The sequence below is a fragment of the Periophthalmus magnuspinnatus genome, chromosome 18 (assembly GCF_009829125.3).
Source record: "Periophthalmus magnuspinnatus isolate fPerMag1 chromosome 18, fPerMag1.2.pri, whole genome shotgun sequence".
Taxonomy (NCBI): Eukaryota; Metazoa; Chordata; class Actinopteri; order Gobiiformes; family Gobiidae; genus Periophthalmus; species Periophthalmus magnuspinnatus.
This window is the reverse complement of record NC_047143.1, coordinates 4771937-4786013: the sequence shown is the minus strand read 5'-3', so window position 1 is coordinate 4786013 and position 14077 is coordinate 4771937. Positions and strand designations below refer to the sequence as shown.

General features: G+C 40.0%; 1 protein-coding gene across 1 annotated transcript in view; it reads left to right on the top strand.

The window, feature by feature from the left end:
- The window catches only part of tnfsf10l (TNF superfamily member 10, like), an 87396-nt gene that overhangs the window by 36481 nt on the left and 36838 nt on the right, over positions 1-14077 (top strand). The window contains exon 2 of the mRNA XM_033983973.2: positions 11998-12147. Coding sequence (XP_033839864.1) covers positions 11998-12147 — 150 coding nt within the window. The remainder of the gene's footprint in view (positions 1-11997; positions 12148-14077) is intronic.

The window sequence follows — 14077 nt, the reverse complement described above, 5'->3', positions numbered from 1 at the left end:
CTCTTTAGTACTTTCCAGGCCCACTACCTAGTACTAACTGTTTTTCATAGTTTTCATAATAAAGAATGGATACATACATACATATACTAATAATACTATGAATATAGAAACAAAAGAAAAAAAAAATTAAATAATAAAATAACATAATTTTTTTAAGTAAAATTAAAATAATAGTAAAATAAAATAAAACAAAAATAAAATAAAGTAAAATAAAGTAAAATAAAATAGAAAATAAAAATAAAATAAAAATAAATAAAATAAAATATAAATAAACCCTGTACTTTTACTTGAGTACTCCATTTTAATTCACTGTACACTTAATTTTGTTGATTCGACCTCAGCTGTAATGGGTTGAATAAATAACTTGTATGACTTATTATTGACACACATTCAATTCTGTTATTTATTTATTGCATCTTATATTTTTAACAACATTTTAATACTTTTTGAGGGATAATTCTGGATCTTTTTCTTTCTTGGTCTTTATTTATACAGGGGAACACAATGAGAGCACCAGACTCTTTTTTAAATACAATCAAACTAACAAACAAACAAGCAAACAATCAAAACAAATAAGTTTATAGGTTTCATTGTTACTTTCTTTTACTTAGTGTTGTTGTGACAGGCCTGACTGTACCTCCTCTGATAATACCCATAGTTCCTGGAGTCCGTTTGGTTCCCATACCACAGGTCCTACGTTCCCCTCCTGTCCACTCCCACCCGCTGATAAAGTCCCTGCTTGTTTTTTTTCTCTCTCGTCCATATTTCACAGCGGCGTTCCGTTTGTGTAGAGCGGACACGGTGTTTTGCTAACCTGATTTATGCCTCCTGCCTCCTCCCGCCTGCAGGGGTCAGCGCTGGGCTCCAACAAGGCGCTTTGTCTTGTCTTTTCAACACAAAAGAGAGAGTGAACTTTCGTCAGACGGAGTTTCTCTCACTTCAAAGTTTTCAACATCAAATCTACAGCAAAATCTTGGTGAGCATAGTGCCGAAAAATTTGGAAAATACCGAATTCCGTTTTTTTCCGGACAAGTATTCCGAAGTGCGTTTTTGATTCGATTGGGGTTTGCTAATTTAGGACTGCAAGATTAATCGTAAAGTTTCGTGTCCTCTGTGAAGCCTAAATACCCCATTGTGTCAGATGCACTTCCTGTGAGTCAGATGCCCTCCCTGTGTCTCCATGGGATCGTACTCCGGGTGAATGGAATAAAATCCAATTCCAGGTATATTTTGGCAGCAACAGTATAACATGGAAGCTCAAAATAATGTGTCCTTGAATAAAAACACAAGTATTACTACTACGACTACTACTACCACATACTTATACTAGCGCCACGTTGTACATTTTCCCAGGCTTGGACCAGATCGGAGTGACTTCTCGGTTTCCTAATCCTCTCAAATGAGTTTTGGAGTGCCAGGAATCCCAAACACAAAAGTGCTGCTGTCTCCAGTGACTACCTGAGCCTAACACACCAATGTGGAGATTATCAGTGTGTGGAGTGGTGTACTGGTCCAAAGAAGTATCCTTGGAATAGCGTGTTGTAGAGTTGGAATTTTAATCCCAGTCAAAGCGAAATGGAAATTTGAATGGATGCAATTAATAAATCACATAGGCAATTTCCTCAACAAACAATAAAAACTCCTGCGTAAAATGGCTAACCCTGTAGTTTTGATCTGTACAAACAAGTTCTGAAATGTGATTCTTGTTTTAGTTTGTCGGTTCATATTTCAGTCTTTTTATAGATTCTTCTGGACGAGTTTAAAACGTAAACTTTGAACAGAATCCTATTTTTAAAACATAAATCACAAATCTGTTAATAATCCTTGTCAGAAAATATGGAATTTGATATTTTTTCCACATCGTTCAGTCTTGGTGTGATGTAACAGTTGTAGTTAGTATCGTGCTTTTATAACAGTTTTATGACTTTAAATTTGAGCTGAATGTTGTAAAAAATTGTCTCGATTACAAACCCAGAAGAGAGGGTCTGATGTTTCACGTGGAGTAATGAGAGTTTGTGCTTTGGCTGGATATTAAAGTTTTACAATGCAACTTTTCTGGTGGGAGGTCCACCACCTGTTTGTTTCCAGGTCAAGTTTTCCTGGAATGACAGGTGTCTCCACCTGTGCAAGTTACAGGTCAGATCTGTGGAGAAGTGGATGCATGTTTTTCAAGCTGTTTCTGAGCGATAGAAACATGTTATTAAAGAATTGCCGGACTGTTAAATGTAATGCCACACTGTGGAACTTTCCAGGCAAAGTCATAACAGTTGCAAGATGGCAGACACCTCCGCTGGAAAAGTTACATAATGAAGCTTTCTCTTCTCTCTCTTTGGTAGTTCTTCCACATTTTTTCCTCTCTCATGCGCCTCCTCTATATCTTTCTTGCTCTTCGTTTTTTACTCACTCTCTCATTCTCTCTCTCCCTCTTTTATCCTCTCTCCCTTTTTTATTGTCTCTCTCTTCCCTCTTCCTCTTTTAACCTCTCTCTCCCCATCTTTCTCTCCCTCTTTTATTCTCTCACACCTTTATCCTTTCTCTCCCTCTCTCTCCCTCTTTTATTGTCTCTCTCTTTTATCTTCTCTCCCCCCCCTCTTGTATGCTCTCTCTTACTGCTCCTTTTTATCCCCTGTCTCCCTTCCTCTCTCTCTCTCTCCCTTTCTCTCTTTTAATCTCTCTCCCTCTTTTATCTTCTGTCTGCTCCTTTTTGTCCTCTTTCGCTCCCATCCCTCTCTCTCTCCCTCCTTTATCCTTTCCTCCCTCTCTCCCTCTTTTATCCTCTCTCTCTCTGCTCCCTTTTATCCTCTCTCTCCCACTCTTTCCCTCTTTTAATCTCTCTCCCTCTTTTATCCTCTCTCTGCTCCTTTTTGTCCTCTTTCACTCCCCCCCTCTCTCTCTCCCTCTTTTATCCTTTCTCTCTCCCCTCTCTTTCCCTCTTTTATTCTCTCTCCCTCTTTTATCCTCTCTCTCTGCTCCCTTTTATCCTCTCTCTCTCCCACTCTTTCCCTCTTTTATTCTCTCTCCCTCTTTTATCCTCTCTCTCTGCTACCTTTTATCCTCTACCTTTTCCCCTCTCTTTCCTCCTTCCCTCTCTTCTCCCTCCTCTCTCTCCCTTCTCCTTCCCACCCCCTATCCATTTCTCCCTCTCTCCTCTCCTTATTTTACCTCCTCTCTCTCTCTTTCCTCTCCTCCTTCCCGTGCAGAGATATTTTTTCACTCCTTTGGCTCCCTCCTGGATCAGACAGTGGGACATTGTTTGGGTCTTTCCTGTTGTAATCCAAGCGTTGGGATCACAGCTTCTCTGTCGGCCAAGAACCTCTCTCCTCTTGCTCCAGTCCTCCACTCCTCCCTCTTTTTTCCCACTTTGACCCTTCTCTTTCTCTCCGGGTGAAGACAGCGCGGGCCATCACTCACATATCCGATCGCTTTTTCAGTTTTTGTTGGATCAAAACTTCATCCAACCAAAGTCTGGAATGATTTGTTGAAGTTCTCAAGCCGGGCGTGTTTCCGTGGCGATTTTAAAGGTGGATTGCGGTACTTTTGTGCATTAGAAGTAAAACAGGAGGTATTTGTGTTCACGGGAGGGAGAGAGATTCTATATCTTGAGTCATTTACAATGTGAGGAAACCCAAGCGCTCCCCTCCTAAAGTTTTATCTCAAAAGTTGTGAATAAAATGAAATGTTTTGTCTGGAAGAATCGACAAATTGTTTTGAGTTTACAATGTGGTCTTTGTTACGGCCCGAATCTAAAATCCCCATTTGGAAGAAGAATGACGTATGGGATACCTTCAAAACCTTTAGTTCAAAATAAGTTTAATTTCATTGGAAAATTCCTCATATTTATTTGAGCGTCCCTGATTGGCTGATTCACCTGTCAATCATCTGAACTCAGGGAGACTCACCTGTGACGAGACTCTTATCTATAATTAATCTAAATCCCATTCAAAATCTGCATGTTTTTTCAGGAATTTCAGGTATTTTAGCATCAAAAACACCTTAAGCAAATGAAACAAATGGCAGAAGTTTAATGCCGTACTGTGGAACATTCCAGGTGAAAAAAGAACCTTTCCCTGGAGCCGAGCAGGTTATGGACGCCCACCAGAGAAGTTACAGAGTGAATGTCTGTGTAATCCCTCAGTCGTCCAGGTCTGATCCAAAAGAAAAATTCAAATCTGTCAGTTGGATAAAAACGTTTTAGAGTGAAGGTGTTTCGCTGCTTCATCTATCTATCTGAAGGGAGGAGCTAACTACACTGCAAATAGGTCCGAGCCTCCTGCAGTTGGTCCGGTCTTGGTTCGGCAGAATGAGGTCCGCTGACACCTGAATATACTGAATGACCAGGTTATTCCTTCAGTGGATTTTTTCTTCCCTGATGATAATGCCAGGATTCATTGGGCTCAAATTGTGACAGAGTTGGTTCAGGAGCATGAGACGTCATTTTCACACATGGATTGTCCACCACAGAGTCCAGACCTTAACCCCATTGAGAATCTTTGGGATGTGCTGGAGAAGCTTTGTGCAGCGTCAGACTCGACCAGCGTCAATGCAACATCTGGGTGGAAAATTAATGCGACACTGGATGGAAATAAATCTTGTGACGTTGCAGAAGCGAAATCGAAATAATGCCGCAGCGATTGTGCGACGTAATCAAAGCTAAAGGCAGAACAACCAAATATTAGAGCGTGTGACCTTTTTTTTTGGTGGCGACTTTGTTTTTTTTTTGGCCAGGCAGTGTGTTTAGCGTAATCATTCAACCCCCTAATGGGTGGCCTCACACTAATGTTTTCCTTCTTTTGATTTAAGCCTGAGGATGGAGTTATAAACAGAAGATAAATGATGTCCAAGGCCCCCATTCCTGTTCAAAGATGGATTGTCTTTCCAAAAAAAAAGCCTCTTTAACTTCCCTCTCAAACCATTTCCCTTCTTTGGCTACACCCACTATCTTCAGAGGAGTGGTTAGTGGCTTCGAGATGGCGGTGAACAGCAGATTGTGGTCCTGAGCTGCTCTTATCACAGTGTTGGTACATTCTCTTGGCTGTTTAGTTTCTCTAGTATAACGCTCACTGCACTTTTCACTACACTGAATGGAGTAGACCGCTTTGCTTAACTTGTGGCTTGGGGTTTTGTCCTTTAGCTGAACCAGTTTCTGTCTTAAAGTGTGTGCAGGTTACATACTGAATCTTTAAACTATGTGTGCAGCTCCAGGATAATACTATAAGCTCTGAACCACACAATTATCGACACGAGTCACATTTTATGATGATTTTACCCCAGCCAAAACCACAACAATGTCTAAGTTATTCTTAAGTTCCCCAAACCCAAACTTTGACCCCAGTAAAACCTGAAATCTAAAGTCACAAATCCTTTACAACATGTCTTCTTTTCCATTTGACATTCTCCATCCGAGCCCAAAACTGTATTTTTAACTGTGTTTTAAAGCCCTTTGGAGGATTACATCACCGCTCTGTATGTCTTAAACATGTGGAGTCTGGACCGAAACCAGTTAGGGACCAGCTGGGACCTTCTGGGACCGGCTAGGATCTGAGTGAAGTCCGAGCGGCGAGATGCTGCTCCGGGGAAGAGTGTTTGGGAGGTCTGAACCGGGAATGGACTTGTGCAACGCTTCAGGGACAGTTTAGGAACGAGAAAAAAAATGTTACCTGTTTGACAAATCCTTTATTGTCCTGCATTCGAGGCTTGAGTGCTGAAAGAATTCCTGTTTTCACCTACCCCCTATCTCCACCCACTGCTCTGTGTTTACATTTCTTTGAGACTTGAGGTCATATATGTAGAGTTCAAATATGTCAAGTGGCTGTTTGCAGCTTTTAGACAGAAAGAAATGGGGACAAAGGGAGGGCATCTGACACAAATGAGAGGGCATCTGACACAAATGAGAGGGCATCTGACACAAATGAGAGTACATCTGACACACAGAGAGGGCATCTGACACACAGGGAGGGCATCTGATACACAGGGAGGGCATCTGATACACAGGGAGAGCATCTGACACATGGGGGGACATCTTAAAGACAGGGAGAGCAAGCTATAGAGTTAGCAGCTTTTCCGCAGAATAAGACCCCATGGAGACGCAGGGAGGGCATCTGACACACAGGGAGGGCATCTGGCACAAAGGGAGGGCATCTGGCACAAAGGGAGGGCATCTGGCACAAAGGGAGGGCATCTGACACACAAGGAGGACATCTGACACATGGGGGGGGGACATCTGAAAGACAGGGAGGGCAAGCTATAGGGTTAGCAGCTTTTACACAGAATAAGACCCCATGGAGATGCAGGGAGGGCATCTGACACACAGGGAGGGCATCTGACACACAGGGACATTTCAGAACATGTTTGTAGAGCTTTAAAATACAGACTAGATTCATTTTTTAGTAGAAGAATGACTCCACACATGTTGCTCATATAATCTGCATTCATTCTGACCATGTTTGGACGATATTACATAGCCCATTTAAAAGTCATCTTTCTCCTTTTTATTGGTCTAATTTGTAGCAGCACTTTGTGAAAACACCGATTACTCATTTTAGGCTTTGTGTTACAGTTATAGAGATATGCTTTTACAATCTACGCTGGGGAATCAATCTTTTCTGTTTAAAGGCCCCATATTACACTGTTTTCTATGATCTATGTTATAACGTAGTTTCGTTATCACAAACAGACCTAGAGATGTGTTTTGTTTTAATCACACATGTTTAACACACAAATCCTGCATGTTTAGGCTGAGTTGTTCTCTCAGATTGAATACACTCTACTCCACCTTGTGATGTCATGAGGTAATACAGGAAGTGCTCCACTGTGTTTTTAAACTCCAAACACCTTCACTAGAATCATTTGGATCATTTCAGCTCTGGAATTGCCAATCTCTATTGAACTAAAGGTAAAAAATACAGTAGATGTTAACTTGAAAACTGCCACTTCATGACATCACAAGGTGGAACAGAGCATTTTGAGCTTTGGAGATGTAACAGACTAATAATAAAGTGTTACTCAAACATGTGTGAATGAAACAAAACACAACTCCAGGTCTGTTTTGGGGGGCGATAACAACATTATAACACGTCTTAAAGCTCACGAGAATCTATTTTCAGACTGATATGAGCGTTTAGCTGTGTTAGCATACTGTTGCCTTTCATTCACACATGTTTAAGTAATCCTGGAAAATGCTCCGTTCCACCTTGTGATGTCATTTGGTGGTAGTTTTAAAACCTGACTGCTTTTTATTTGCTTTACTCTTCAATACTATAGAATAACCTTAAGATGTTACGTTTATTTTTGAATGTTTTTCTTTTTAGTACCATGTCAGTAGAATGTTTTTAATATCTCCTGGTGCACTGAGGAGTGAAGCAGTTTCAATGAGGCTAAAACAATAGCTGCAATTTCAAAGCAAATCCGGGGGCTGAAATGATCCAAATGATTCTAGTGAAGGTGTATGGAGCTTTACATTATAACATTGGTAAAACATTGTGCAGTACAGGCCCTTTTGTCTCATTTTTGTGTCTGTCCTTTTCAAAACACCAGATTTTGTGCATTATTTAATGTTTTGTCCTTCCAGTCACATTCACTTGAAGCTGTAAATCAGATGTTACTGCAGTTGGTAGTAAGTGTTTGTCCACTGATCCGAAGGTTGGCGGTTCGAATCCCAGTCTCAGCGTAAACATAATTGGTTGAGCTGTGTCAGAGTTGAGTTGCAGATTCACACATTTTTTTCTTGGACCACTTAATATTATTTACAAGTAACAGTTCTCTGGAGTCTCCTCTGCACATGGATCATTTGCATATTAGAGATTGCACAATTATTAAAGTTGCACAATCTTTTGGGTATTGTCACGGTGAGGTCCACATCAGCACAAAATCGACATGTTGTGCATAAAAAGTGTGTTTTTCCGAAAATGCCAACCACAAAAGTGTCAAATCAGCTGAAAAATGTTTATGTGCTTTTCAAAATGATAAAGGGAAGTCATAACAAGTGTGTTTTTCGGAGCTCAAAATCTCTGCCCGAAAATAAGTGTTGTCGTATTTTAATTTGTTAACGGTCCTATATTACACAAAACTGGCCCTTGTGTGAGCTTTAAGTCATGTTATAATGTTGTTACCTCTTCAAAAACAGACCTGGAGTTGTGTTTTGTTTCATTCACACATGTTTTAATAACCGTATTATTAGTCTGTCTATATCTCCAAAGCTCAAAATGGTCCGTTCCACCTTGTGATGTCATGAAGTGGTAGTTTTCCAGCTCTTTTTACCTTTAGTTCAGTAAAGATTGGCAATTCCACGTATGAAATGATCCAAATAATTGTACTGAAGGTGTGTGGAGTTTAAAAACACAGTGGAGCACTTCCTGTATTACCTCATGACATCACAAGGTGGAACAGAACTCAGCTTAAATCAGAAAATACAGTAATATATGGGCCCTTTAAAGTGGATTTGACAGGTTTTCATGTCTAATTCTGACTTGCTTTGGTGGGATAGTACCTGTACTAAATATTTATCATAGTTTTTTGGTAGTTTAAACTTTCATTTAACAAAATAAAGGTGTTGTCTTTTATTTTAATTGGTCTAATCATAACTATTGTGTAATTACTTTAACGTTATGGTTGCTAGGGAACAGTTAAACAAACATCTACTTGTGTCATATCTGCGGCCCGTGTCCAAACAGGAAGTAAAATTCAAAAACTAGAAAAAGAAAGCAAGATTTTTCGTGACATCTTGAATAAAATGATGCTAACTGTGTTTCAGTCCAACCTGCCTCACACACTTTAAACCAGACGCACATATTTTGCCTTCTCCTCTGGCCCCGTCTCTTTCACTAATGGCTCGGACACTTTAATCCTAATCTTCTGTTTGAGCTGTGCGCTGATGTGTGCTCTCTTTATCTGCCCAAAATCCCACAATGCACTGCTTCCCATGATCGCTCACACACTCCCTACCAACACGTCAAAACTTCAAACAAAAACAAGGCCCTGTCTCCTTCGCCGGGTTTTCTCAAGAACCGAAGCAGAACGGAGGACCGCAGAGGAGTCGGAGTTCATTTAACTTTAAAATTAAGTAAATGTTGTTCGATATTCAGTCATGTGTAAGACAAACCTCCCCACGCTGTAAAAACAAGCTGTATTTCAGTTAAAACGACAAGCAGGGAATATATTGTCTCTTGATTTAGTTGAGTGTTCCACAGTTTGGCAGTTATTGAGTGGGTTTGCCTCTCCGCAGATCTGACAGGTAACTTGGCAGTGTGGCGTCGTCTACTTGTGTTCATGAGAAATTTAAAAAGGGCGGGCTTACACGAAATTGACTTTCTGGGTCTTTTTTACCATGTTATAACATTGTTCCCTGATTAAAAACATGGCTGAAGTAGTTTTATATGTCATATCCATGCATGTTTGAATCATTTTGTGATCTTTCCCTCATCATGTGATCAAACCCTCCTTACGGTTAGCAGCACGAATCTGTACAAGGTTACATCACACGCTTCTACACGACAGTTCTCCATAAATATACATACAAACATGATACAAAACGATATACTACGACTTCACAAACCTGATTCGATGTGCTGTAGTTTCATTAGTGGGACACTGATTATGATAGTGCTCTGAAGGGGGAGTGAAAAGTAAAGAGAGGGCTGACTCAGGGCATCAAATACAAAACTGAAACTTATCAAACATTAAAATACATTGTTTTCTGCAAATATAGCCTTTTCCAAACAATAAAAAGTAACGTGATGATGTAAATATTTTATGTGTTAGTAATAAAACACCATAGAAGTGGAATAACCCCTCTTTAATAACATTGTTTTGAGCAGGCTACTTTTTTTTTTTGTTGGCACTGGTTGATAGAGATTTAAATGTGTCTTTGACAAACCCAAAATCCCTGTCAAAGTCATGTGCCTTTAAGGAGTTTTGGACTAACTGTGAAACCAGAATGTAACTTCTGGCTGAACTTTGACCTTTAAACACTTGTATGTGAGTCAAGTTGAGAAGTGCAGTTTCTGATGACGAATAGTGGCATTGTTGGTGTCAGAATATCCCCAGGTGAGGCTTTACCTGCCCGAGCGCACACCTGTCACTGAGGTATGCTAACTAGCTTTAGCCTGGAGCTAACATCCACATAACTGTGCCGGGAAGACTCTGAATCACTGTCTGATTTGGCCCTTTTTTAGTTAAATTGTTTATTATGTTCCGTCTGCTGCAGCCAGATGTATTTCTAAACTTAAATGGATTCATATCAAAGTTTGACAATGACACAGAGTTTATTCTGAGAGATAGAAACAACAATGATTGTATTTGACCAGTATAATCAAAATGAGCTGTTTTACTGAAGTCAGACTTAACTCAGCTCTGCTCTGTTTGAATTCAGACTTTTCACCAACTTTGAGCAAATATTTATCAGGAAAAAACAGTTTACCTTCCAAGAGTAAATTTGATCGAATGAATTGCAAAAATGAGATTTGTCCAAAGTACGGTAACTATAGCAACTTCAGCGCTTGTGCCAAATCGACCTGCCAAGATAATCACTATATCGACTTATCATTCTGTGTATGAAGCTGGAACAGTATTTTTTGGGCTCTATATTTATCGTGTGTATTATTTCTTTGCACTACTGGGAAATTTGTTGTTATTTTTTTGCTCTATAATAAGATTTAGGCCATAAATGGTTAAATAAATCACTTCTATGACTCATTAGATACAAACTAAGTACTAAAGTGTTTCATTCGGCTGTTTAGTCATTGCAGTTTAGAATATTTTTAACAATATTGCGGATTTGGAATCGTTTTCGGGGATAATCCTGCTTTAGGGTATCGCGTCAGTGGAATAAATTAGCTTCAATATTATCTTTTAGGCCTAGTGTCAAAGTACGTGGGCATAAACTTTACCTTTGGATATTTTAAAGCCAAGTAAAGTCACACATGTTGAACCTAATCATTTTTATCAGTGAGTAGTCCCAAAAACTCACTGTATTACAACACAAATCTGCATTTTAACCATATTAATTTAAGCTGCCCCCATCTGTATTATCGGGTTATTAGTGTTTCGCGATATAAGCCAAACTTTTACCTACTGTGCCATTGTTGCCTGATCAACAGCGAGGATTAGACAGGGGCTTATCGGCCAAAGGAGTGGGTTTAGAGTAATTTACAGTAAACTGAAGTGAAGGGGAGACTTAGGGTTTAATCTAAAATCATTAGTGGAGTTTTTAGACCGTAACTTTCCTCCCTCTCTCCAACCAGGCCAACCTCCTCCCAAAGACTTTTTATCAAACCAGTGGACTTAGAAGGCTGGTGATGTCATAATTTCAGATAGAGAGCAGTAACTCAGTGGTAGAGTCACTGGTTTTGGAAAGAAATATCCAAACTTTTGATCCACAAATGTTGAACTTCATCATTATTAGTTTGTCAATATCATTCCCGTATGATCAATAGTCACTTTTCCACCTTCAAGGAACCACTTACCCATTCACACACCAATCTGTGCAGACACCGGGGTTGAAGGGAGGTAATGTCCATGGAAACAACGACAGCATTCATCTTTGGGAGCTGGAATCTCACCCCCAACCTGCGCGTCATTGGATCTGACCGCTCAACCAGTGATGTTTATTTCAAGAGTGGGATTTGAACCACCAACGTTCGGATCAGAGGACAAACACTCTGAGCTACTGTCGCTGTCTTACGGTCCTTTCACTTTACAACAGTCTTGCCCTTAGAGTTCAAGAATGACACCACGTTTTGAGGCTTTTGTTTTCACTTTTGTTAAATTGACGTTGAACTCTCTGCCGGTTTTTATTTCATGTGGATCGGCCCAGTAATCACAGAGATATAAACCATAAACCACGTCAACACATTTGAAATCTGACAGTAAAACAGCAAATTCCACTATAGAACTCTGACCTCTCTCCAGCTCTGATTAAACTATAGGGATACGACGATGTTCAGATGTCACGTTTCGCATGATTTCTGTTTTAATATTCATGTTTTTGTTTTTTCTGTGCAGGTTCGGAGTCAGGGTGTCACAGAAGAACTCAAGTGTCTGAGTTTACTCAACGTTTTAGACAAAGATCAAGACATTCCCGACCAGCTCACCCAGCTGTTCGGAGAGCCATGTATCAAACTGGCAGAGGGCATCAAGGCCTACATCTCTAAGGTAGGACACATCAGAGCGCACATTAAAGCACACATCTCTAAGGTAGGACACATCAGAGCACACATTAAAGCACAAATCTCTAAGGTAAAGACATCAGAGCACACATTAAAGCACAAATCTCTAAGGTAAAGACATCAGAGCGCACATTAAAGCACAAATCTCTAAGGTAGGACCCATCAGAGCACACATTAAAGCACACATCTCTAAGGTAGGACACATTAGAGCACACATTAAAGCACAAATCTCTAAGGTAAAGACATCAGAGCGCACATTAAAGCACACATCTGTAAGGTAGGACACATCAGAGCATACATCTCTAAGGTAGGACCCATCAGAGCATACATCTCTAAGGTAGGACACATCAGAGCATACATCTCTAAGGTAGGACACATCAGAGCATACATCTCTAAGGTAGGACACATCAGAGCATACATCTCTAAGGTAGGACACATCAGAGCATACATCTCTAAGGTAGGACACATCAGAGCATACATCTCTAAGGTAGGACACATCAGAGCATACATCTCTAAGGTAAAAACATCAGAGCACACATTAAAGCATACATCTCTAAGGTAGGACCCATCAGAGCATACATCTCTAAGGTAGGACACATCAGAGCACACATTAAAGCACACATCTCTAAGGTAGGACCCATCAGAGCACACATCTCTAAGGTAGGACCCATCAGAGCACACATCTCTAAGGTAGGACACATCAAACCACACATATTTACGGTAGAACACATCAAGGGCCACATCAAAGAACACATATCTAAGGTAAGACACATCAAAGGACACGTCTCTAAAGTAGGACATATCAAGGGACACATCAAATAACACATCTCTATCGTAGGACACATCAAGGGACACATCAAAGGACACATTTCTAAGGTAGGATACATCAATGCATACACCTCTAAGGTAGTACACATCAAAGGGCACATATCTAAGGTAGGACACAGCAAGGGGCACATCAAATAACATATCTCTAAAGTAGGACACATCAAGGGACACATCAAATAACACATCTCTAAGATAGGACACATCAAAGCACATATATCTAAGGTAGGACATATCAAAGCACACATCTCTAAAGTAGGACATATCAAGAGATACATCAAATAACACATCTCTAAGGTAGGACACATCAAAGCACACATATCTACGGTAGAACACATCAAGGGGCACATCAAAGCACACATATCTAAGGTAGGACACATCAAGGGGCACATCAAAGCACACATATCTAAGGTAGGGCACATCAAGGGACACATCAATGGACACATATCTAAGGTAGGACACTTCAAATGACACATCCCTAAGGTAGGACATATCAAGGGACACATCAAAGCCTACATTTTTCCAAGAGCCAGTCTTTTAAATGTCTCTTTAAAATGAAAGGATTCAAAAGATTCGTATCTTATAAAAGATCCGAATGTGAAAACCATCTGGATCTTGACTAAACCTGGGATTAATTGGTCACATTTATCATCGTAACAGAAAACCAGAGGAGCACCCAAAGGAGCCGAGACTCAAACACCATTAGTGGACTTTTGGTGCTGTCCAGTTTTGACCCCTGCCTTATCAAATAAAGATGATCAAAGTCTTATGAATAAGCTTTTGGAAGTAAAATCACAATTTTTCAGCCAAGAATTGTAAAAAAAAAAATTAAAATGAGAAACTTGCAGTAAATGTTTTCGAATGAGAGGGTGGAACTGAGTGTTTTCATGTTTTTCTAATTATGACTTAGTTTGGTGGGACAGTACCTGTGGTCAGTATTTATCATAGTTTTACATCAGTTAAGAGATGAGTTTGTGAAGTAAAAGTTGAGAAGAAAAGTACAAAAAGACAATAGATTATGGTTGCTAGGTAACATTTATAGAATTACCTCTACGTCACATCTCCAGTCCATGTCCAATCAGGAAGTGACA